General features: G+C 38.9%; 1 protein-coding gene across 3 annotated transcripts in view; it reads right to left on the bottom strand.

Annotated features, from left to right (window-relative positions):
* Positions 1-578: 578 nt before the first annotated feature.
* The window catches only part of mettl14 (methyltransferase 14, N6-adenosine-methyltransferase non-catalytic subunit), a 60,455-nt gene continuing 36,822 nt past the window's right edge, over positions 579-24,211 (bottom strand). For all 3 annotated transcript variants that reach the window (XM_072589086.1, XM_072589096.1, XM_072589106.1), the window contains 6 exons: positions 21,664-21,754; positions 19,225-19,366; positions 8,208-8,300; positions 7,026-7,142; positions 4,114-4,324; positions 579-2,335 (listed from right to left, as the gene is read on the bottom strand). In XM_072589086.1, coding sequence (XP_072445187.1) covers positions 2,031-2,335; positions 4,114-4,324; positions 7,026-7,142; positions 8,208-8,300; positions 19,225-19,366; positions 21,664-21,754 — 959 coding nt within the window. In that variant the 3' untranslated portion in view covers positions 579-2,030. The remainder of the gene's footprint in view (positions 2,336-4,113; positions 4,325-7,025; positions 7,143-8,207; positions 8,301-19,224; positions 19,367-21,663; positions 21,755-24,211) is intronic.

Genomic DNA, 24,211 nt, shown 5'->3' with positions numbered 1-24,211 from the left:
GATCATTGGAAAATGCGCCCATATTAAACTTAATGGAGTTGGGTCACTAAGAGTAAGGTGCCAAAATTATTTAAGGGATAATGTGTTTCAGTCAGTTTTTTTTTTATTTAACTAGCAGATAATCCCAATTGTTGAGGGGATATACAAATAAAAGCATTAACATGTTAAAATTAACTGGCTGACACTCAATTTCTTCAAACATGGGTATCTGGAACAAAGCCATAAATATCTGTAGGCAACTACATTAATCTTTAAAAACTGAATAGATTTGTTTTTAAAAAAACACGCTTGCACTTGTCACTTGCAAGACTGCTGAACAAAGCAGTCAAATACTTGAACACTTTCAAAACAAAACCTGCAACTATCAGTATAGTAAACAACTAATCTGGTTAGATTACATGGAATAAAATTCATCACAAACTGCACATTTACAACCTGCATTTAAAACAGATATGCCATAAGTTATTGCTGTACTGAAAGTAAATACAATGTTTCAAGTACTTTCAACCAGCAAATTTAATTAACAAAGCTAACAGTTCCACAATCCACAAAACAAATGAAAATAAAGGACATGAAACTTATTTTAATTTCTTTTATTCTTAACCAAAGGGTCAGAGACTGCCAAAATAGCCTGATTGATCAGATGGGATAAGGGAGAAACTCATTCAAACTTGGTGTCATCACGCCACAAAATTTGAAGACATCAAATAGGTTTTATCACCAGAGTGCTTGGTTTTTAACCTGACAGTTCTTGAAAATATTCATTCATTTAGTTTTTCTTTGTTAAAAATCAAAGCTAGAACTCTATTTAAAATAAAAAGCTCAATCGACAGTAAAATGCTTTTACAGATTTGTACGAACTACTGCGGCTGTCAGGACGATTTACTTAGGAAGCAAAATTAAATGAATTGGATAGCTTTTGAAACCATCTGCTCAATAATGTATATGGTCCCAATACTCCTTGCTACTCATTTAGAGATTTTTCACTCAGTAATTTGCTTTTTGGTCATCTGCTCTACAATGATCAGCTGTGCTCTAATTTGTCACTATTAGAGCTTTACTCATCCTTCAATTTCTTTCTAGACATTGTACTTGGGAAAATTTTCAATGAAAGATATTACCATGAAACTGCTAACAACAAATTGTAATGGATAATGCAAAAGACTTAGAAGTTTATCATTTGAAACAAATAGAATATTCTGCCTTTGTTTCTTTCTTTAATGGGCTGTGTATGAAAGACTTAAATTAACAATGCTTGAAGTTGTTTATAAGTTTATGTTCTGAAAGTGGGAGCATTACAATGCAAGACACAAACTTATCAATATCATGCACCTCATCTGAATCTTATACGGAAGTATTCAAAATTTGGGAGTTAAAAAGAGGAGCTGACTACAGCTTTTATAATGGGATCATAATGTCTCCTACATATTGTCAAAGGCAAAGGGTTACATTAACTTTGACATATTTGAATAGCATGGAGAAGACTGGGACATGGCCTTGGCTCCAACATGATCAGACTGAAGTTGGCAGCGTTTATTACTTGACCATAGAGAAATCATTTTGAACAGGTCTGACAGGAGCTGCACCAACTAGCTGGGAAACCTGCACTACGTCACCTAATAAGATTAAGCCAAACATACACAAGGGGAAAATACAAATAGCTTTGAAACAATGAACTCAAACCATTGTATTTAACTTCTGAAATTTTAAGGTTTTTGATATTTTACAGCTTTAAAAGACATTGCAATAAATTTTAAATTGAAAAACAACTGAAATTACAGCATTAGATTTAATGGCAACTGCACTGTACTTTAAGTATTACAGTATGTTTTTATTGACGAATGTGCACAAACCATTGCTTACGTACACATTGCCTGTGTACATTTTGTTCTTATGGAAGTATTACTCCCTGGTTAAGTAGCATATATCAAAAAGTTTAATAAAAACTAGAGCAGTAATGAATTCAGATTGTGATTCTGAAATCCTGCTTCCATTGTCATTTCAAATGAATTCTCTTTCGGGTTCTGTCATCACCGAGCAAAGCCTCTATGGGCACCTCCACGTCCTCTGAATCCCCCTCTTTCTCCTCTGAAGTTTCCTCTATTTCTTTCTCTTCCTCTATCTCCACGTCCAGCTGAAGGTCCACCTCTTCCTCCACCTCTAGAGGCTCCACCTCCTCTATCTGATTTAGATTTTGGAGGTGGTGACTTGGGACGAAGTCTCTCAATCTCCTCTGTACAACCAGTCAGGTGCACATTTGTACCAGTGAAGTATGAGCTATAGACTTCTGCATTAAAGTTACTGTTTGTAAGACTAGGACCCACAGTGAGCCAACCTAAAAACAAGGGATAAAAGAAAGATTGAAGCAAATGCAAAATTATCTAAAAATTGCATAAAAAGTTAAGTTTGAATCAATTATAACACCAAAGTCAAATAAAAATATTGTTTTCAAATGTCCAGGAATGAAAGAATAAGTAGCTAACTAACCTTTAAAGGTACAGCCATAACTTCAAGACAAGGCAATAAATTGATTACAATCCAGAGTTTTTGAGGCAACATCAACATTTAACACCATTAAACTCCTCTGTTTCCGATTTTTTTCAAAGGTACGTATAACTAACAACTGCTACTGAAATAGCACACATGATTCAAAAAGAATTGAATTTTCAGCATGAAGTCTGGACAAATGATTTGTTAGCCCTGAGTTAGGAGTACCCAACCTATTTCTGAGAACTAGTGGTAAAAAATTGCCATGTTTGGAAAGATACATTAAAGTAACATTCACTAGAACAACACTAAAAATTACATTAAATTTATAAAGCCAACATTTCAAAAGAAATGGGAACATTTATCTTACTGCTAGCTTGGCAGGTTAAACTGGTATATTGATTTCTCAGCTTAAAATATGCTTCATTAAAAGGCACTGGAGTGCTGTCAGCAATACTATTACTGGAATAATAGACAGGTTGAGTAAGTGGACAGAAATCTTGCAGATGGAGGATTATGTGGAAAAAAATGTAAAGTTGTTCACATTGGCAGAAAGAATAAAATAGCAGAGTACTGCTTAAATGGAGAACGCCTGGAATTTCAAGATGTAGACTGATCTGATGTTCTCGTGCACAAGTTCAAAAAGTTAATATACAGGTGCAGCAAGTAATTAAGGTGGCAAATGGGATGTTATCTCTGTTATAAGAGAAATTCAACATAAAAGGAAGGATATTATCTTTTGGTTATCGAGAGAATTAGTGAGCCCAATCTCAATCATTTTGCAGTTTTGGCCTACTTAAAAGAAGATTGTGAATGCACTGTAAATGGTTCAGAGGAGGTTAACTAGATTGAAATCAGAACAAACGCATTATTTTATGGGAAGTGTTTTAAAGAAAGTACATTTCTGTTTAATACTTATCCCTCGCTTAACATCACAAACATAAGTTCTATTACATTGTTGTTTGAGGGAGGTTGCTGAATGCATATTGGCTGCTGCATTTCCTACACTGCAACAGCAACATTTGAAAAAGCACTTAGTTAGTTATAAGTGCTTTGAGGTATTCAGCAGTTAAGTGAGATATAAATAAAATTCACTCTTCTTTATCATTCTAATTTCTAACCCCTCCACCATCTATTTAACAGGAAATAACTACAAACCTTATAAAATCCACAATTATCCCAAGTCTTCTTGGGCAGCATTTAACAATCCTGCCACATTACCAGAATCATGAATAGGCAATAAATTTAGTCCAAGGTCAAACTGGATAAAAGTACTTGCACTTAAAGTGGTGCTGCTGGATGACTGAGAAGTTAGTTCATTCTTAACCTAATGATTCGTTAAAAAGCAAGATCAAAATTACTACCCCAACGGAGATCAACCAAACAGAACACACCACACCCAGAATGTGAAAGTCCTTTGGTCTGTTGGCTCACTGAGTTATTGATTCAGCTATCACAAATGCCCAGGAAAAATGATCTTTGAATGCAACAGTTTTTTCATGAACTATTTTAAAAGCTGTATAAAGAAGCAGAATGCGCCCAATATTTCAGAACAATGCTTTCAATAATGCACAGATACTTCCCCCCTCCCCCTCCCCCCCCCGCAAATAATTTTAAATTACACACCTGGTCTTATTGTGCTATCCCTTCCAAAAATGTGCAACCTTCTTCGTCCCAGACAGAAATGTTCAATAATATGAAATATTTCCACTGGTTTTTCGAGATTTCCAATCTCTGGCTCTTCTGTAATTATCAGATCAATGTCCACATTTGCATGGATAAAATCACCATCTGTACTTCTACGTACTGTTCCTCTGATACCCATCAGGCAGTGTTCCTGAAAAATAAAATTTTCACTACATTGGAAATTAGACATTTCCTAATTAAATAGATTAGGGAATTTATATTGAAAGAATGCTGCATGAGAGTTTTGGGTGCATTTCATTTTGTCATCAAAATGGTTGTCTGTCTCCGTAAATAAAATATTTCATAATGGACATATGTCTGATCCATTAAAGTTTGTAAAGATCAATGTTTATTGGATCTTAGAAATTACAAGTACATAAGGAGATATTCAGCCCAGCCTGTTTGATTTGATTTAAATGTTATTGTCATGTCTACACAAGTTCAGTGAAAAGTGTATAATGTCCCCACAAATGATACCATCTTAGGTACAAGTAGCAATATAATGAAACAGTGCTACAACTTCAGTCGATATATCCTTCCTGGATTGTGATGTCTATATTTCAAAGCTCTATGTTAGATGCTCATGAGCAAAATTCTGTACGAATAAAACATCATTTCTTCCTGAGAGAGCAAAGGGACGTCTTTCTAAACAAAATCAAAATTAACTTCTGACCTATGTCAGTATAAGTAGAAACAGAGTGCTGCAATTTTATGACTTTAATAATTATGGAATACATAGGCCCAGACCTTCTGGTCAACACTGGAGGAAGTGCACCTGCTGCTGACTTATCATTTGATTTTGGAGTCTTTAAACCTCTGATCCTGCCTCAAGCAACAAATTGACAGGCAAAGTAGCAAACATAACTGCAGCAAAGCCACACCTGCACAAATTGAAAACACTTCCCTCAGGTTCTGTCTTCAGCTCACTGGTGTACATTGGTTGAATTGGGTCATCACCTTCGATACTGGACAGTCTTTCCTAAGTGACCACAGGTTGCGGGGAAGTAGGGTGGGGGGGTGGGGGGGAAAGAGAGTAGGAAGGGTGTGTGTTGGGAGGGGGAGGCTAGTTGGGGGTGGGTTGCATTTTCAGGTACAAGAGCAGTGGAGGAGTTGAACATTGTTGCAATCAGCACTGCGCTTTGACATCCTAACTAAATTACTGAACAGTTACATCCTGTCAGCATATGGTAAAAAGTCCAGGTTTCTCTATTTTCTGTGATTGTGGGATCAGTTATCTAGAAACAAAGCAGCAATCCAAGTAGGACAAGTACTACAGTTGGAAGTTTAATCTTCCAGCAATAATACTACATGTGCGCAAGTTATGGCTTCCTCAGGATGCTGACACACATCAATTCTTCATGCTCAGTAATTCACTGTTGCCCTTCTGGAGAATCAAGTCACTGTGTTGTAAGTACTGACTGTGGAAAGCCGCGCATTAAAATAAATTAAAGCACTGATTTTACTAACAGTTAGCAGTAATCTAGAGAAAGCAGTTTCTGCAATGATATCTACTTTTCACAAATATGTAACTAAAGTAGAAAACTGCTTTTATCAGATTATATATTCTGAATCAAAGTTAAAACTATATTTTGAATTCTATGAATCCACCAATAGAGGATCCATTTATTATGCTAAATAAACTGATGTTAATGTTAACAACTCAAATATCATGTACTAAAAGCAGAAGAACTGCTTTGATTAAAATAGATTTTTGATTTCGCTGCACACCCCGGTGAACACTTTCAAACTGAGTATCATTTGTGTTCAGTTAGTTGCTCTTTTGGTTTTATTCAAATCTGGTGAATTGATGCTGAACATTAAAAATATCTTATTTGCAAGTAAAGTTTTTTTTTGGTGATTTTCCTAAACAGAATAACTTACTGCCATACTACGATCTGGTCGATTTCTTTTCTGTACTAAAATGTTTTGCCCTGATAACCAGTTTGAAGCTAGATTTTATCCAAAATCTGTTTCCTGGGAGCATATAACAACATTAGAAACAGCTGGCAACCAACTCTTATTATACTGGGTCTTTTTCACATGGTCGTTGTGATGGTTATAAACAGTGGCATGTTCCTCCCCACCCCCATGGCAAACTTTTGTATTCTCCACTAGCAAAGCCCCAGCTGAAATTAATAACCTTTCATGAAGGGAACTGCGATTATAAGTTCGCACTCCAAAACTAATAGACATGCACTGCTTCTCAGTTAGAAACCTGCATGAGATTTTTTTTGTTTAAAAGAAGAACAGAAAAGACATTTTACAACTAAACAATTCTTACGGAATTAAATCTAGTTCTTGTAATGCACCTCCACTTAGTAGTAGGACTCATGCAGGGTCAGATTTCAAAGAAAAAGGATAATTTTATAGCTAGGAGTTGAATTTTAATTGAGCTGAAAGTGTTTTAAAACTAGAGTTCAGAGGTATTGCATGGGGTGTTATTAAGCTACAACATCAGGCAAATGTTGAGGAACATGTTTGAATTTTACTGAACCTCATCATTCAATAGTGGATAGTCACTTTCAAGGCCTTTTTCCATCGTTCCCACTTTGCATTTCAGTTAGCACAATGGCACAAGTGAATACCTCTATTCACAACGCTATAAAAGGGCTTCATAAAGCAAATTACGCAAGCGATCAATGCCTTCCATATTATCTCACACCAAATGCTGTAGGAATTGGTGAGGAATTAATTACCCATTCTGAACTGCAATTCTCCATACAGTTCAACTGGACAATAGAAGGAAAAACAGGTGTTTCTTTTTGTATGGCTGCATGAATTCTGAGCAAACTCAATGAAACAGTTTGGGCTCGCTACAAAATGCTGCTCCCAAGGTCAGACAAGACACTTGCCTTTGTTCGTTGGAAGACTGCCTTTGGATCCAGGGTTTTCGTTTTTCCAGGATTATTCTTATTGGTTTTGATCCAGCAAATATCTTCACAACGCCTGAAGCCCCACTTGCGAAGGCACTAGAATCAATGAAACATGACTTTTGCATGAAAACAAAATCTCTAAAGAGAGGTCTGATAATTGTAAACCACATACTTGGGTACATTTTGATTTTTAAAATGTGTTGCTGGAAAAGCGCAGTAGGTCAGGCAGCATCCAAGGAGCAGCAGAATCGACATTTCGGGCATGAGCCCTTCTTCAGAAGGGCTCATGCCCGAAACGTCGATTCTCCTGCTCCTTGGATCCTGCCTGACCTGCTGCGCTTTTCCAGCAACACATTTTCAGCTCTGATCTCCAGCATCTGCAGTCCTCATTTTCTCCTCGTACATTTTGATTTTGTTTTAACTCGGGAACTTGCCAGTTTAATAAAATGTGACACCTTTCAATAATTTAGCTGTAAAGTTGATAAAATGTAGTCAATTGCATCATTTGATCACAATAACAAAATGCAATTATATTCAAAGCACAACCAGTACACACTTACTCACATAGTATTAAAATCAGAGTAATAAAAATGATCTGGGGAAAAACTGGCTTAAAAGCTTTAAACTATGTAAGAATATTAATTCTAAAAAGTCTTATTAAAAGCAGTTAAAAATGTTAACAATGGCAAAACATGAATCAGGGTTTACAAAAGGAAGGATTTCTTAGGGTTAATAATTAAAGTGTGCAAACTTTAACAAATGTTTGAACAGTGGAATGTTAATCCCTGCAGTATTAATAGATTTTCAGATAAGAAATTCTGTCCATTGATGACAATGTATGGCTACTATTTCTTAATAAAATTTACTAGATATTAATTATCTTGATCAAAAAAATTGACAGGGGATTGTTTTCAATATATAATTTAACTGAAAATGCAGAAAAATATCTTCTTGCTATCACAGTTTAAAAAAATTGTGATCAAAATGTTAAACAAGGAACAGCACACTAGAGTGATCAGGGTGAATTGTGTAATCAGCTCAAGGCTCAATATACTCCATCCATTGATGGCAAACAATTGGTCAGCAGTAAACCAGACAAACTGATCATCTGAATAGACCATTTAGTAAATGAAGAGATTTTGTTGTTGATTTACAACTTACCACTCTTCCAAGGTCGAGACCATCCCCAGAGCCACACCACAAGAAGACAAATGACCTTGGAGCTGCAATTTCTTCAATTTCCAACTTCATGATCTATTGGAGGAAAAACAGATTGCTATGAAGATGCTTTCTTCTCAATTTAAAAATAACTACTTGCAAAATTTTTCTTGGACACCATAAACTAATTCTCCATTATTCATAAATACATTGTCAGTATTTTTGCTGGGTACAGACTTGAATTCATCTCCTCACCTTTTGTGGACTATTGGGTTACTTTTCTACAACCTCTTTCCATTTGAGGTATGATTTGCTCTCAGGATCATCTCTTTTGTAATAAATTATTTTTATACATTAAAGTTGATGGTAGAAGTACCTTTGCAAAACGGTATCCAATACTGGTCTGATATTTACAAATATACGAAAGCAAAATAAGAATGGGCAGAGAAATAAACATTTAATTTAATAGGTGTCAATCATGTGATTAAGACAAATAGACCAAAAGCTACAGTAACGTCTTGAAAGATTTGTAAATCTAGTTACTCAGCATGATTTTGCTGATTTTATTGCTACAAACCTTTCACAGTTTACAATAACTAAAAGACCCACTGACATCACTAAACAGTATCAGAACTCTCCTCCTTCCTTTCAGTTGTGTCTCAATATTTATAACGCATATATCATTTGCTCTCGAAAGCTGTGATAACAGCAAATACATACTTGCTGGTCACATAAATATTTCACTTCAAAAATAATAATTTGTAAAGAGCCACTTCTAATCAAAAATCTCCCCACATTGAAAAAATACTATAATATGAAAATTGCACAGAGGGTCTCTATGTGATGAGGCAGGAACCAAACCTGTCTGTAATCAGTGCAGAAGTAGGAAACGTGGCACATTTATGTTTACCATTTGCAGCATTTCGTACCAGAGGTACAAAAGGAAATCATGGTCTTTATGCCTCTTGAGGGTCAAAGTCTACCTTGTTTTAATTTCAGCACTGCCACAAAAGAGTGCTGCAAAATAAACATATTGGACCACCCTGCCAACTCCTAACTGCCATTCCACTCTAGTAGATAAACTAAGTCAAGCAAAGACCAACCTATAGTTCAGTGAAACCACATCTCAAAAGGTCAGACGTTCTTGCTTTGGCAGAACGCTAACTTTATTAGACTGTGAACCAGAATAATTCCAGAGAAAGAAAAAAAAACAGCGTTGCAACTCTGTCCCCAAGGATAGCACTATGCCACATCAAATAATTCTTTGACATTGTTGCAGTGAAGCTAGTAGAACTGCCAAGTTGCAGTAGAGACATCCTTTTCCAATTCAGTCATGCAAAAGAATACAGAACCCACTTTAGAGTCATGGAGTCCCAGAAATGTGCAGCACGGAAACAAACCCCTCAGTCCAACTCGTCTAGGCCAACCTGACCTCCTAAATAAATCTAGTCCCATTTGTCAGCATTTGGCCCATCTCCTTCTAAATCATTCCTATTCACCATCCAGGTGACTTTTAAATGTTGTAATTCTGTTGTGGTTCTGTTCGCCGAGCTGGGAATTTGTGTTGCAGACGTTTCGTAGGTGACATCCTCAGTGCTTGGGAGCCTCTTGTGAAGCGCTTCTGTGATCTTTCCTCTGGCATTTGTAGTGGTTTGAATCTGCCGCTTCCGGTTGTCAGTTCCAGCTGTCCACTGTAGTGGCCGGTCGATGTGCTTATTGATTGAATCTATGGATGAGTGCCATGCCTCTAGGAATTCCCTGGCTGTTCTCTGTTTGGCTTGTCCTATAATAGTAGTGTTGTCCCAGTCGAATTCATGTTGCTTGTCATCTGCGTGTGTGGCTACGAAGGATAGCTGGTCGTGTCGTTTCGAGGCTAGTTGGTGTTCATGGGATGCGGATCGTTAGCTGTCTTCCTGTTTGTCCTATGTAGTGTTTTGTGCAGTCCTTGCATGGGATTTTGTACACTACATTGATTTTGCTCAAGCTGGGTATCGGGTCCTTCGTTCTGGTGAGTTGTTGTCTGAGAGTGGCTGTTGGTTTGTGTGCTGTTATGAGTCCTAATGGTCGCAGTAGTCTGGCTGTCAGTTCGGAAATGCTCCTGATGTATGGTAACGTGGCTAGTCCTTTGGGTTGTGGCATGTCCTCATTCCGTTGTCTTTCAGTTAGTCATCTGTTGATGAAATTGCGCAGGTATCCGTTTTTGGCGAATACATTGTATAGGTGTTCTTCTTCCTCTTTTTGCAGTTCTGGTATACTGCAGTGTGTTGTGGCCCTTTTGAATAGTGTCTTGATGCAACTTCTTTTGTGTGTGTTGGGGTGGTTGCTTTCATTGCTACGGAAGCGGCAGATTCAAACTGCTACAAATGCCGAAGGAAAGATCACAAAAGTGTTTCACAGGAGGCTCCCAAGCACTGAGGATGTCACCTAGACAGGGGACGAAACGTCTGCAACACAAATTCCCAGCTCGGCGAACAGAACCACAACAACGAGCACCCGAGCTACAAACCTTTTCACATATTTTGTAATTCTACCAGCCTCCACCACTTCCTCTGCCACTCCCAGGAAAATTGCCCCGGTCTATTCAGCCTCTCCTTATAGTTCAAACCCTCTAATCCTGGCAACATCCTTGTAAATCTTTTCTAAATCCTTTCAAATTTCACAACATTCTTCCTATAGCATGGAGACCAGAATTGAACAGAATATTCCAAAAGGGGCCTAACGAATATCCTAGACATCCGCAACATGACCTCCCAACCTCTACGTGCAATGCACTGGCCAATGAAGGCAAGCATACCAAACACCTTCTTCACTATCTTAACTACCTGCAACTCCACTTTCAAATAACTATGTACCTGCATCTTAAATGAAACCTGTGATTCTCCTATAAAGATTTTCCCCAACTCTAGGTGTTTGCAGATTCAATTCATATAATTGAATAGCGACTTGAAGCCATCTGGTCCTTGTGCAAATCTGACCACGTTAAATTGGAGGTCCAGTATACAAACTGTAGCACTTATTTTGAGTAAGGTAATGGATGATCCAGTGAGTATATATTGTAAAATTTATAACAAATTTTGTCCAGGAGAAGATATTACTTGAGTCAAATTTTAAACTAATATTGCAAGTTTTATTTAGAAGTAGCTTTTACTCTGGAGAAAGAGGACACTCTAAGGGAGGAAGAACTTCAAACAGGATAAAGCTATTGTGCACAATTTACAATGGAACAAAATTCATAGTTCTCACATAGACAGCACATGGGCCTGCACTTGAGTGGTGAGTTATCATGTTGACAAAATGATTTATCTTAAGCACTGTGAAGAATATTTACAAAACTTGATCATACTTAAAAAAACACTATATTTCTTTCTTACAGCAGGTAGCTGTCTAATTTTGCATATTATAAAGATTACTTTTTTTTCATATTTCTGTATCTTTGATTGGGGACCAAAATGGGAAAAGAACTGTTACTTTTAAAAAGAAATTGTGGAAGAGATGCTGCACTTTTTAAAAGCAAGCTTCCGGCACTCATGGAAAATATTTATTCAACCAGTGGGTGAACATGAATTGCATATGAACTGATGCCAGTGGCGTGTACAAAGTAGACTACAACTGGCAACAAGTTGGCAACTAGTCATAACACCACAGACCAATGACAAATGCTTTCGATCCAACAATAGGACTCCCAGGTAAATGAACAGCTTGAGTCTGCATGGCATAACCCAGAGCCTTTGGACCTCCAGAAATGGCAAGGTAGGGGGTGCAGGAGTCCTTGTCTCTGCAATAACTAAGTACCTAAAGCCTGAAGAAAGCTATTTTAGTTCCCTCACAGTTATTGTAAGCTGTTGCTTTTAACCAGAAAGTCAGAGACTTTATAAACTATGAGCCAGTCACTCTATGCTTCCCGCAGTCAAGTGAAAGTACCTGGAGGAGAAGTCATGAAGCAGCACGCCCTGGCAAGCCAAAGGATCATCTCAGCAAACTAGCCAGGAACCACTGAACTAACCTCAGTTTTTCCTGTATATGTTTCTATATATCCACACATTTTTATTTTTTCGGGGGGGAATAGAAAAAATTATGAACGGTTACAGTTTTAATCAGCACTGTTATATGCTGACAGTTCACAGTTATAGATCTGTGCCCAGAATCCATTTACTTGTAATAAATAGTAAATCCAGCTACAGAAACCTGATTAGTATTTTCTATCACCTGGGTCTTAAAAGGACAGGTAAACTAGGCACTTTTGTACTTTAATAAAATCTTTAACTTTTGAAATGACTCCAGATCTAGCAGGATTTGATTTCCAGTGTGCTACCCAAAAAAAAGACGTGCTATAAAACTCACTTTTTAGCATTACAAGATTGAAGTAGATTTGCTTCCTATTCTTGAATGCAATGTGAATGAATTAATATGCAGCTGCAAAGCCTCATTTTCAATTGTTAAGTGAAGGGTTTTGTTTGGAAGATTAGGTGAATGTAGACACCTAAACACATGAGATGAATATTCATTTTCCATTTCAGATGTAACTGAATGGGCAAAATACTGCTATTTGTTTTTCTGAATATTGCTGTTTATAATTCTTCTGGCTCTTGCAAATTTAAGCACCTCCTCATTTGCCTTATGGGCTGTATGTGGAACTTCTGTACACATCTTTGCATCCATATTTCAAAAGGCCTCTGATTTCTCCTGTATTTCTTTACATACTGTTCAATTTTCAACTTTTAAAAACTGCATTTATCCAGAGCTATAGTTGTACACACAGTGGTAAGGGCTGCAAGATGGTTCAGTGGTTAGCACTGCTGCTTCACAGCACCAGGGACCCAGGTTCAATTCCACCCTCAAGCAACTGTCTGCATGGAGTTTGCACATTCTCCCCATGGGTTTTCTTCAGGTGCACCAGTTTCTTTCCATAATCCAGAAACGTGCAGGTTAGGTGGATTGGCCATGCTAAATTGCCCATAATGTTCGGTGAGTTAGCCATGGGAAATACAGGCTTATATGGATAGAGTTAGGGGGGATGCTCTTCAGAGGCATAGACTTGATGGGCCAAATAGCCTGGTTTAACACTGTAGGGATTCTATGATAAATTAACCAAGACAGGATTTTGCGCAACAAGTGTTTGACACTTATGCTTTAGCACACTAACAAGATTTGTGCTATTGAACATTGCTGCTCTGATACTGCCATCAAAAGCAGATAATAAAGAATGATGCAGACGTGTGTCTTTCGGCTTCAAACTTATATTTTATAATTTTTTTTACCTTTTCTTTAAAGTGCTGCTAGTACAATCTTTCAAAAACAACTAAGTTTCACAATCATTGATTCAAATGTCAATTAAAGCCTAGATACAAAGTCGTAACTTTCCTTTTGTCCATTCCCCATTAATATAAATCATTTGGTAAAGCTATAGGAATTTGTCAAGCAGTTGCCAAATGCACCAGCAGGTTCAGCTTACCAGAGAGAGTTACAGATAGATTTGTGTTTTATTTCCTTTTTAAACTTGGACATTGATTTAAAAAAAAAATTGCTTTCCTTGATTTAAAACAATCAGGAAAGTAGAAGAGCAAGTGAATTATTAAGAATATATAGAGGCAATGGAACTACATACCAGTATAGATTTTTTTCAAAATGCAGGGGAATTTGAGGCATGCAGCCATTCAGAGAGCTGGGGATACTTTAATATTTAAAAAAAGTCAAAATAAGATGGTGAAGTAACAGGATAAACCTAAAAAACTAATTTTAATAAATTAAACAAGATTGATTAAAAGCAAACCACAAACTGATTTCAAAAGTCAAAATCCTAATTAAGTATAATAGAAATACAGGCAGTTGAATATGTTGTAGCTGTAGAACTTGATGAAGACTAGTGCGGTCCACAATGACTGCATCTGTCATGCAATTCAAGGAATTTTGGTTCAGAATTCATAGGTTAGGGTCTGAGTTTTGGACACTGCAATGCAGTAGAGAGGGAGAAGTTGGCCATTACCTGAACATTTTATTCTAAGATGCAGTCACTCTCCTCAGGTCAAATATATCAGATACAGTCAAGATAAGTAGGTGTGACTATGAGTGAATCCGATACGGGGACCCAGAAAGCAGCACTGGAGGAGTCTAAAACCTGCCCAAGGGATACAAGGTTTGTGCAGACTATGTGGGATGCATGGAGGCTGAGCAAGCATATCGCAGTATTATTGTGCAGATAGCCATTCAAGTGCAGGGCTAAAAAGGAATGCAGTGATGTTTAACACTGCACTTAAGTAAATAATGCTGTCTTTAAGCAGAGATTGTCTGCCCATTGTCTATGATTAGAGTGGTGCTGGAAAAGCACAGCAATTCAGGCAGCATCTGAGGAGCAGTAAAATCGACGTTTCGGGCAAAAGCCCTTCATCAGGAATACAGGCAGAGAGCCTGAAGGGTGGAGAGATGAATGAGAGGAGGGTGGGGGTGGGGGTGGGGAGAAAGTAGCATAGAGTACAATAGGTGAATGGGGGAGGGGATGAAGGTGATAGGTCAAGGAGGGGGGGGAAAGAGATAGGGGAGGGTGGAGTGGATAGGTGGAAAAGAAGATAGGCAGGTAGGACAAGTCATGGGGACAGTGCCCTGGGATTGAAGTGTTCCGAGGCGGAAGATGAGGCGTTCTTCCTCCAGGCGTCTGGTGGTGAGGGAGCGACGGTGAAGGAGGCCCAGGACCTCCATGTCTTCGGCTGAGTGGGAGGTGGAGTTGAAATGTTGGGCCACAGGGCGGTGTGGCTGATTGGTGCGGGTGTCCCAGAGATGTTCCCTAAAGTGCTCTGCTAGGAGATGTCCAGTCTCCCCAATGTAGAGGAGGCCGCATCAGGAGCAACGGATACAATAAATGATATTGGACCAATGATAGTGGCCCAACATTAGTGTAAAATCTATGATAATTTGTCACTACCTTACTGATGCCATCCTTCTAATAGAGAGACTCCAACTTTTTTTGCTTTCTGCCTGTTCTCCTGAAATTACAGGCATCTCTAAATGTGCCTTGGTCACCTTGTAACCATGCTTCTGTAATAGCTGTTAGATCATACTTACTTAGATTTGTGCAATCAACTCTTCTCATTTTGAAAGCAATGTGCATTCAACTAAGAGCCTAGAATTTAGTTGAACCATTTTTACTGGACCTTCCCCTCCCACACCAAATCTTTCTCTAGTCCTGAGAAGCCCTTAGCCTTGGCACTGAGCATGCAGCATAGACAATGGGCAGGTAAAAACAAGGACTGCAGTTGCAGGAAACCAGATTCTAGATTAGATGGTGCTGGAAAAGCACAGCAGTTCAGGCATCCGAGGAACAGTAAAATCGACGTTTCGGGCAAAAGCCCTTCATCAGGAATGCAGGCAGAGAGCCTGAAGGGTGGAGAGATAAATGAGAGGAGGGTGGGGGTGGGGAGGGAGTAGCATAGAGTACAATAGGTGAGTGGGGGAGGGGATGAAGGTGATAGGTTGGGGGTGGGGGTAGGGTGGAGTGGATAGGTGGAAAAGAAGATAGGCAGGTAGGACAAATCATGGGGACAGTGCTGAGCTGGAAGTTTGGAACTGGGGTGAGGTGGGGGAAGGGGAAATGAGGAAACTGTTGAAGTCCACAATGATGCCCTGGGATTGAAGGGTTCCGAGGTGGAAGATGAGGCGTTCTTCCTCCAAGCGTCTGGTGGTGAGGGAACGACCCTAATCTTGCAAGCTTCGCGAGCCAAGTTTAAAAAACACAGGGAAATAAATCACTGATTATAATAGTTAGCATACTCCCATTTGGCATGAAATGTTAAGGCAGAACTCGAATCAAGAAACAATGAGGGGTTTAACAAAGGTGTTGCAATAATCCTAGATGGCTTAAATTGTTTATATTGATTTGACAAATAAAACTGATAGAGGTAACCTTGAAGACAAGTTCATGCAATATATTGTTCTAAAAAACAGTCAATATGTTGAGAAACCAACCAGGGAATAGGCTCCTTTAGAATTAGTAATATCCAATGAAACAGGATTGATTATCTGATCTAATAGCAAATAATTCTTTAAGGAACAGTGAACATAACATCGTGAATTCCACTTCAACTTGAGAACAAAAATTTTTGTTCTGAAACTAGTGACTAAATTTAAAGGCTATTATAAATAAAAAAAGTATGAAGCTGAACTTGGCTACAGTGAACAGGGAAAACAGATTTCAAAGAAAGCTGCTGAATAAGCAGTGGCAGACATTTAAAGGTACTATTTCATAATTCTCAACAAATATATATTTGATGAAGAAAGAAAATCTACACAAGGATGAGTCACCCATGGCTAAAGGTGTTTAGTATTGTATTAAATTGAAAGAGAATGCATACAATGTTGTGAAGCTTCATGGTAGATCAGAATTTTGAGAGAAATCAAATACAGTCAGTATAACAAAAAAAGAGAAAAAAAAAACACAAAAATAAAGAAAGTACATTTTTAAGTATATAAATAAAGTGTAGCCAATGTAAATGTTGGTCCCAAACCAAACAGCACAACCCAAATGGAGTCACAAACAGAGAAGAGATTGAGAGAAATAAAAATTGTCATACAGTAGATAGCTTTAAATAATGTTGCTGATAATGGGGCAGCTCCTATTCCAGTGACAAGATACAGGACTAGTTAATGCACGAAGGCTGATGAATGAGCTCGGTATTTGTGCCATGAGCCATAAGCTTTCATTGGTGCTGCCCAGTTGAAATGTCTGATATGGATGCAGGTTTTTTTTTTAATTAGCCATGCATATCTGGCACCTTGCAGTGGAACTGCTTGAAGAATCCTGTGATCTGTAGTCTCGAATGAAATCCTCACCCAGGGTGAAGCAAGACAATCGACAGGACTCTCCCTCCTGAAGCTGTCATGGGAAATTTTCCAAAAGCCCAAAGACTCAAGGTGATTAGAGAGCTCCAGAACCTCCTGGAATTTCTCTTTTACAGCTCTTTCCTCAATCAAACTCTCCAACCCCAGCTTCTTCATCTCTCAAAACGGTCACTGATCACCCAAATTACCCTCTTTCATGTTGTCTCACCTTTGGTCCTTTTTTTCTTGGTTTTGAGACTCAGCAAGCAGCTGCCATTCAACAACACTCACTCAGTCTGCCGTAGGGCTGCACACTTTACTATCTTGCAGCTCACGGCCTATGAACAGAGAAATTTGAGAATAAAAAAAGGTGGGCAGAGAGGTAGAGAAGCAGAAGAGGCTTCACCTGACATGAATAAGGAAGTGGTGGCGACAGTGAGTCTGAACTCTCAAAACAAATGCAGAGAGCGCTTAGAAGTCTGCCCAGCCTAAATAAAGTAGTAAAAGGAAGTGATGATCATGGCACATCTCCAATCCATTACAGGATAATTTGCACCAGCATCTGTCACTGCAACGCTCCTGCAAGAATATTATACGCTCAGGGATTGGACCAGGCTAAACCTCTAGGCTTTTTGCTTGCAATCACAGCACTCACCCACTCTGAGCCTATGTTGATGCTCAGGAGATCCCTGGTATGCCTTTTTGCACTTTGCAGTCTCAGCTAGAGATATTGCTCCTGTCTTGCCTTGCTGCAGTTGTCAGAAGTTGCAGTCAAGTCAAGAGGGGTAAGCCTTTGCTCAGAGATTCTGGCATACTAGGTCAAGGACAGAAATCAAAAGAAAAATTGTTGCAAAATCTCAGCAGGTCTACTAGCATCTCTGGAGAGAAAAGAGAGTTAACCTTCTTCAGGCCAAGGGTAGCCTCTGAGACCAGTCCAGGAGTGTGGGCACAGTAAACCAGCCTATCAATCATTCAACTTAGGGATTCTCTCCTCATAAGGGATGAGAAACTAAGCAGCCACCACCCATCTTAACTCTTTCTGCACTATTTCTAATGGGGACTGCTTTCCTCCAGGAATAAGGGAGAGGCAGGTATTAAAAAAGGGAAAAATGGGTGGCACAGCTCTTACTTTTGCTGCAACTGAGGTGATGCTGCATTGAGTGATTAGACAGCAGACAGCAGGCAGTAAGAGAAAGTGATGTTGCAGGCAACAGTGAAAGGGTACAGTAAAAACATTGGTGGGCACAGTTGCAGAACTACAGTGAGTGTGTGTTATGGGAAAGATGATGGCATTTATGCCAGCAGAATGGAGAAAGTCACTGATCATCTTCCTTTCTTGCTGGGCATGCCTCCAGACAAAGGAAAGTACTTTAACCTGAGTGGCAACCTTGGAGCAGAGTGCATGCACAACAATCTCTATTGTGAAAGATTTTAGAACTTGGAGGCTTAGTTTAAGGATAAGGGCTGCCTTTTAAAGGATGAGATCAGGAAGAATTGTGTAGTGTTGGGAAGTTTGAACCCTAGACAGCTGCAGAGACTGGGACATTGCATATATTCAAAGCAGAGAGATTCTTGAACTTGGTAGAAGATTTGTAGCTCGGGTGCTCGTTGTTGTGGTTCTGTTCGCCGAGACGTTGCAAGACAAATTCCCAGCTCGGCGAACAGAACCACAACAGATTCTTGAACTATTAGAGATTCAAAGATCGGGGAGCAGGAAAGTGGGTTTGAGGTCAAGATCATATCAGCTACAGCTTTATGCTGGCAAAGGTAGTTCAAACTCCTGCTCCTTTTTAAAAACGCTTTCTTTTAAACAGAAACTAAACTTTTTTTGCTTATGCATCTTGTGATTTATAATGTATAAAGCTTTGAAATAAGTCAACTAATTTCTTCAGCCTATCAGATTTTATTATGTTTAGTGCTATTTCAACTAAATCTCTTCTTAGTAATGCTAACAACATTATTGAAGAACAAGTGTTAATGGTTTGAAATGGCTTTATCTCCAAGTAATCAGGTATTAAAAAAGGGCAAAATGGGTGGCACAGCTGTTACTTTTGAAAGCCTGAAAATCTCCTTGTAATTGACTGCTAGTTAATTCAGAATACAGGACACTCCCTGGACCAGTCTTACAAATGAGAAACATTTTCAAATGATAATCTACTGTATAATGATCATAAATAAAATAAAACATTGTCAGCAAATCTACACAACTCACATCATCCCATGTCCAGCACTTCTCAACAGCTGTTACTCCAGTTTCTCTGTAATATTCTTCCAAAGGTGGCTCCACCAAAATAACATCAAACTTGCATTTCAGGTCTCTAATATCAAATGTTTCTAGGTCAGCTGGTAAATACCTATTTATAAAAAGAATTGTAAACTTAATTATAACTATATTTTATGAATATCTGTTGGTGATACAAGTGTTTCCCTAGCATAAACATCATCAGGAACTTGGTCAGAATTGGAATGGGTATGCCAGATTTCTCTGCAAACTTGTGTGCATCGCGCACCATACAGTACTAATAAAATACTATCTTTTAGACTCAATACTTCAGATGGGCTAGTGAACCAAAAAAGAGGCTGATGGGATAATAAAACCACATGCAATGAATAATTTAAATTAAAACAAAGAGCATGGACTTGCATTTAGCAGTCAACTGTGAAACAAAGTCAATGTGAATCTGGTACAAGTCAAGGAGATTTTCAGGCTTTCAGCAATAGTGATGTCATCAAATATGCCACCAGCCAATCACATTAATGTATTCCACAGACAGCAAACTAGAAATGAACATGCATAGAATTTCTTCTTTCTAAATTTTTAAAGTAGCACAATAAATTAGAACATACTCAAGGAATTAAAGCAGAGGTCCAAATATCTACAAGTTACACAAACTATTTTCTCCAACATGTGGAATTTAACAGTGGAGAAAATTGACATTCCACAAATACTCTCAGATCCCATGATGCCATTTAGCTAATAATCAGCATAGCATATCTTTAAACATCCAGTCATACCCCATTCCACCAGATGTAATGTTTTTCACAAGAACCTTGATGTCAAATTAGCAACAGATGTAATCAGCTCAATGATTTTTCATTAGTAGCATTTTGTTGGGGGCAGCTTTTAGAAAAGCACATGATTATGATACATGAGAATGTTAAAGATACTTTGTAAATGTTGTTATGAAGCAACCCAGACCCCCTCAAACTATTTTAAAAAGGTCATCTAGACCAGAACTTTTTCTTATTTTAAAGGCAGATGTGAAGTGGATACTCCAGGTGTGATACAGCTGGTCAAACCACTCGCCTTTAAACGAAACAATTTATTTAAACACTACAGTTGAAACACGAATAAAAGAAAACAGAATTTAGAATAACGTAACTAGTGGAAAATTTACCCAACCTGATTCAGCAACTTAACTAAGGAACTGTTGCAATCCCATAAACACACCCCTTGGCAAAAAGGTAAATTTTATGGGGAGGAGTGAACAGCTTCCAAAGAGATTTCAGAGAGAAACTCAGTCAGGAATCATCTGCTAAAGTTTGGAACCTTCTAGGAATGCAGCATCTTGTGAATGCTACAGCTCAGCCAAACTAGAAAAAACCTGAACTGGGAGAACTGACCACTTCCCTGTCGTTGTTAAACTAGACATTCCCACACCTCTGCCTTTATAACCTCTCTTGAAAAAAAAACCAAGGACAAAATAACCTTTTTAAAATGACAGCATTGTCACAATGTAAAGCTTTTTTCTTTTAACAACCCAAAGTGTGTAAGTAACAAATATAGTTGAAAACATTAGTAACAGCACAAGACATTGGAGCATAAGTAGGTCAGCTATTGAATCTGTTCCACTATTCAATGAGATCATGGCTTATCTGAATTCTGAACTTCTTTCCTGTCTTTCCCCATAATCTTCATTTCCTACAATATGTCTATCTCAACCTTGAACATATTTAACAACACAGCCTCAGCAGCTCTCTGTGGCAAAGAATTTTACAGATCCACTATGCTCAGAAAATAAATCCCTCATCTGTTTTAAATGGTTGATCCCTTATCCTGAGATTATGCCTCTTCATCCTAGTCTCTTTCCACCAGGGGACACAACCTTTCCATATCCACTCTGCCAAGTCCTCTAAGAATCTTCTACATGCCAGTAAGGTTGCCTCTCATTTTTTTGTATTCCAACAAGTATGGGCCCAATCTACTCAACCTGTCCTCATAAGATAATTCCTCCTCAGTCTAGTGAACCTTCTCTTGTTTGCCTCCAATTCCAGTACATTTTTTTCTTGGGCATGGGGCTAAAATAGAAGTGTGTATTATCAGACGACATTTAAACCTAGAGGGCACAATAGGAGAAATACAGGGAAAGGAATTTCCATTTCAAAACCTACTGCACAGGTGATGTGTTTTAATCGCAGAGGACCTAAAACTCTCTTTTCCTACAGCTCAGAACATCTTTGACACAGCCAACACTTGCGTGGATTGTGCTGTGAATTCCACATTATTGCATAGCTCTGCAGCCTAGAGAGCTCATTACTTCACAGTAAGATCCTTATTTAAGCCTGAAATGCTAACAACTTCACATACTATTTTTCTTCAGCTGTATTTTACATGAGATCAGTCATAAAATTTCCACAGAGAAATACTCACATAGGGGGAGTGTTGGTTTGGGAAATTAGGTCGTCCTTCAGCCTGATCAGTTCACGGAGTTTAGGGTACTCCTCAAATCTGTCCGCCAGGCCTGTTGTGTTATTTTAAAATTAAAATTACATTTGAAAGTTGTGCTAATGAATTAAGGTTACTGATGTTCCAAAGACTCATCAAATGCACATCTGAAAATTAATATCATATGAAGTATATTTCATACAACAGAGAAAGTGGGTTGAAGTATGAATTTCCAGTTCAGTTGACACAAACCGAGTGTTGGTAGGCCTCTCAGTTTATTGCTGTTCCCTACTGTGTTCACGTAATGTACATCATAAACAAAAACAGAAAATCTCAGCAGGTCTAGCAACATCTGAGAAGAGAAATCTGAGTTAACATTTCAGGTCAGGTGAGCCTTCCTCAGAATTGATGATAGCTAGGAAAATGTCAGTATATATGCAAAAGATGGGGTTGGGAGGGGGCAAGGAGTAAACAATAGGTAAAGATAAAGCCCAGAGAGAATAACAGTTGGATAGACAAAGGAGTCAATAACAATCTGTCTGGAAGAGTGAATAGGAGACTGCTAGTGGCTAACAATAAGTAATGTGTAATGGCAGACTATGTGATAACAAGTCTGGTCTATTTGGGCTAGGACATGGGTAGTTCAGACCCTCAAATTATTGAACTCGATGTTGAGTCTGGAGGGCTGCCCCAAGTGGAAAATGAGGCATTGTTCTTCCATCTTAGGCTAAGCTTGGTTGGAGCACTACAGCGACTCTGAAACAGATGTTGGCCAGAGAACACAGTGGCATGTTAAAGTGACAGGCAATTGGAAGATCAAAGAGTCTTTTTTTGCAGGCAGAACATAGATATTCTGCGAAGTGGTCACACAGTGTACACTTCATTTCCCCAATGTAGAGGAGAGTACATTGTGAGCAGCAAATACAGTAGACTTGATTATGAGAAGTGCAGGTAAACTGCTACTTCACCTGGCAGGTATGGTTGTGTCCTTGGACACTGAAGAGGGAGGAGGCAAATGAGTAGGTGTTACACCTTCAGCAGTTGCATGGGAAGGTTCTGTGGAGTGGGGGAGGTTTGGGAGTGAAGGAAGAATGGACCAGGGTGTCCTAGAGGGAACGGTCCCTGCAGAAAGTGGACAAGGGAGGGGAAGGGGAATGGGTGTCTAGTGGTGGTATCTCACATTAGGTAACAGAAATGGCAACTGGTGATCTTCTAGATGTAGATGCTGATGGGATGGTAGGTAAAGACAATTCCATTCCCTTCCTCTGATTACCTTCCACAGAGACTGTTCCCCTAGGACACCCTGGTCTACTCTTTCTTCACTCCCAACACCCCACCGATAGCCCCATGGAACCTTCCTCTGCAACCATCGAAGGTGCCATATCTGTCCATTTACCTTCTCAGTATCCAAGGGCCCAAACATACCTTTCAGGTGAAGTAGCACTTCACCACACGTCTCACAATCTAGTCTACTGCAATCACTACTCACAATGTACTCTCCTCTACAGTGGGGAAATGAAGTGTAGACTAGGTGACTGCTTCGCAGAACATCTACGTTCTGCCTGCAAACAAAGACCCTGAGCTTCCTGTTGCCTGCCACTTTAACATACCACCCTGTTCCCTGGCCAACATCTTTGTCTCAGGTTTGCTGCAGTGCTCCAGAGAAGTGCAGAAGCTGGAAGAACACCACCTCATTTTCTGCTTGGGAATCCTGCAGCCCTCCAGATTCAATATAGAGTTCAATAATTTTATGGCCTGAACTCCATGTCCTAGCCCCTTATCACACACCAGGCCTTGTCATCATTTAGCTAGAAACAAAAAAAACTCCAATGCTGGAATCCTGATGCTGCTTGGCTTGCTACGTTCTTCCAGTCTCCTGTTTGTTTACCTTGTTATCACATAGTCTGCCATTACACATTACATATTATAAGCCACTAACAGTCTCCATTAACAGCTATTAACAGTCTCCCAGCCAGATCATTATCGACTCCTTTGTCTGTTCAACTGTTCTTCTCTCTCTTTGGACTCTATCCTTACCTATCCTTTACTCCTTATCCCCTCCCCCGACCCTATCTTCTGCATTTAAACAAACATTTTTCGAGCTACCATCAGTTCGGAGGGTGGGTCACTGGACCTGAAAAATTAACTTCTGCTGCTAGCCCTGCTTAGTGTTTCCAGCAATTTCTGTTTTGGTTTCAGATTCACAGTATCCGCCGTTCTTTCAGCTTTCAGGTAGTGTGCATGTTTTCTATTGATGTTATCCCCAAAAAAAATCACATCCAGAAAAGATCATATATAGCAAATCTTGGAGTGTTCAGCTCAGGACACAAGGTCTCAGCTGTTATTTCTTCCATTCATTCATGGAACATAGGCTGGCTGGGCCAACATATTTTGCCCATCCTTAGGTGTCCTTGAGAAGATGATAGTGTGCAGCCTTCTTCAATTGAGACAGTCAATTTTATGTAGGTAGATCCACAACGCTATTAGGGGAGGAGTTTTAGGAATTTGACTCAGCAACACTGAAGGAAAAACA

The sequence above is a fragment of the Chiloscyllium punctatum genome, chromosome 1 (assembly GCF_047496795.1).
Source record: "Chiloscyllium punctatum isolate Juve2018m chromosome 1, sChiPun1.3, whole genome shotgun sequence".
Lineage (NCBI taxonomy): Eukaryota > Metazoa > Chordata > Chondrichthyes > Orectolobiformes > Hemiscylliidae > Chiloscyllium > Chiloscyllium punctatum.
This window is presented reverse-complemented; position numbering and strand designations above follow the sequence as displayed.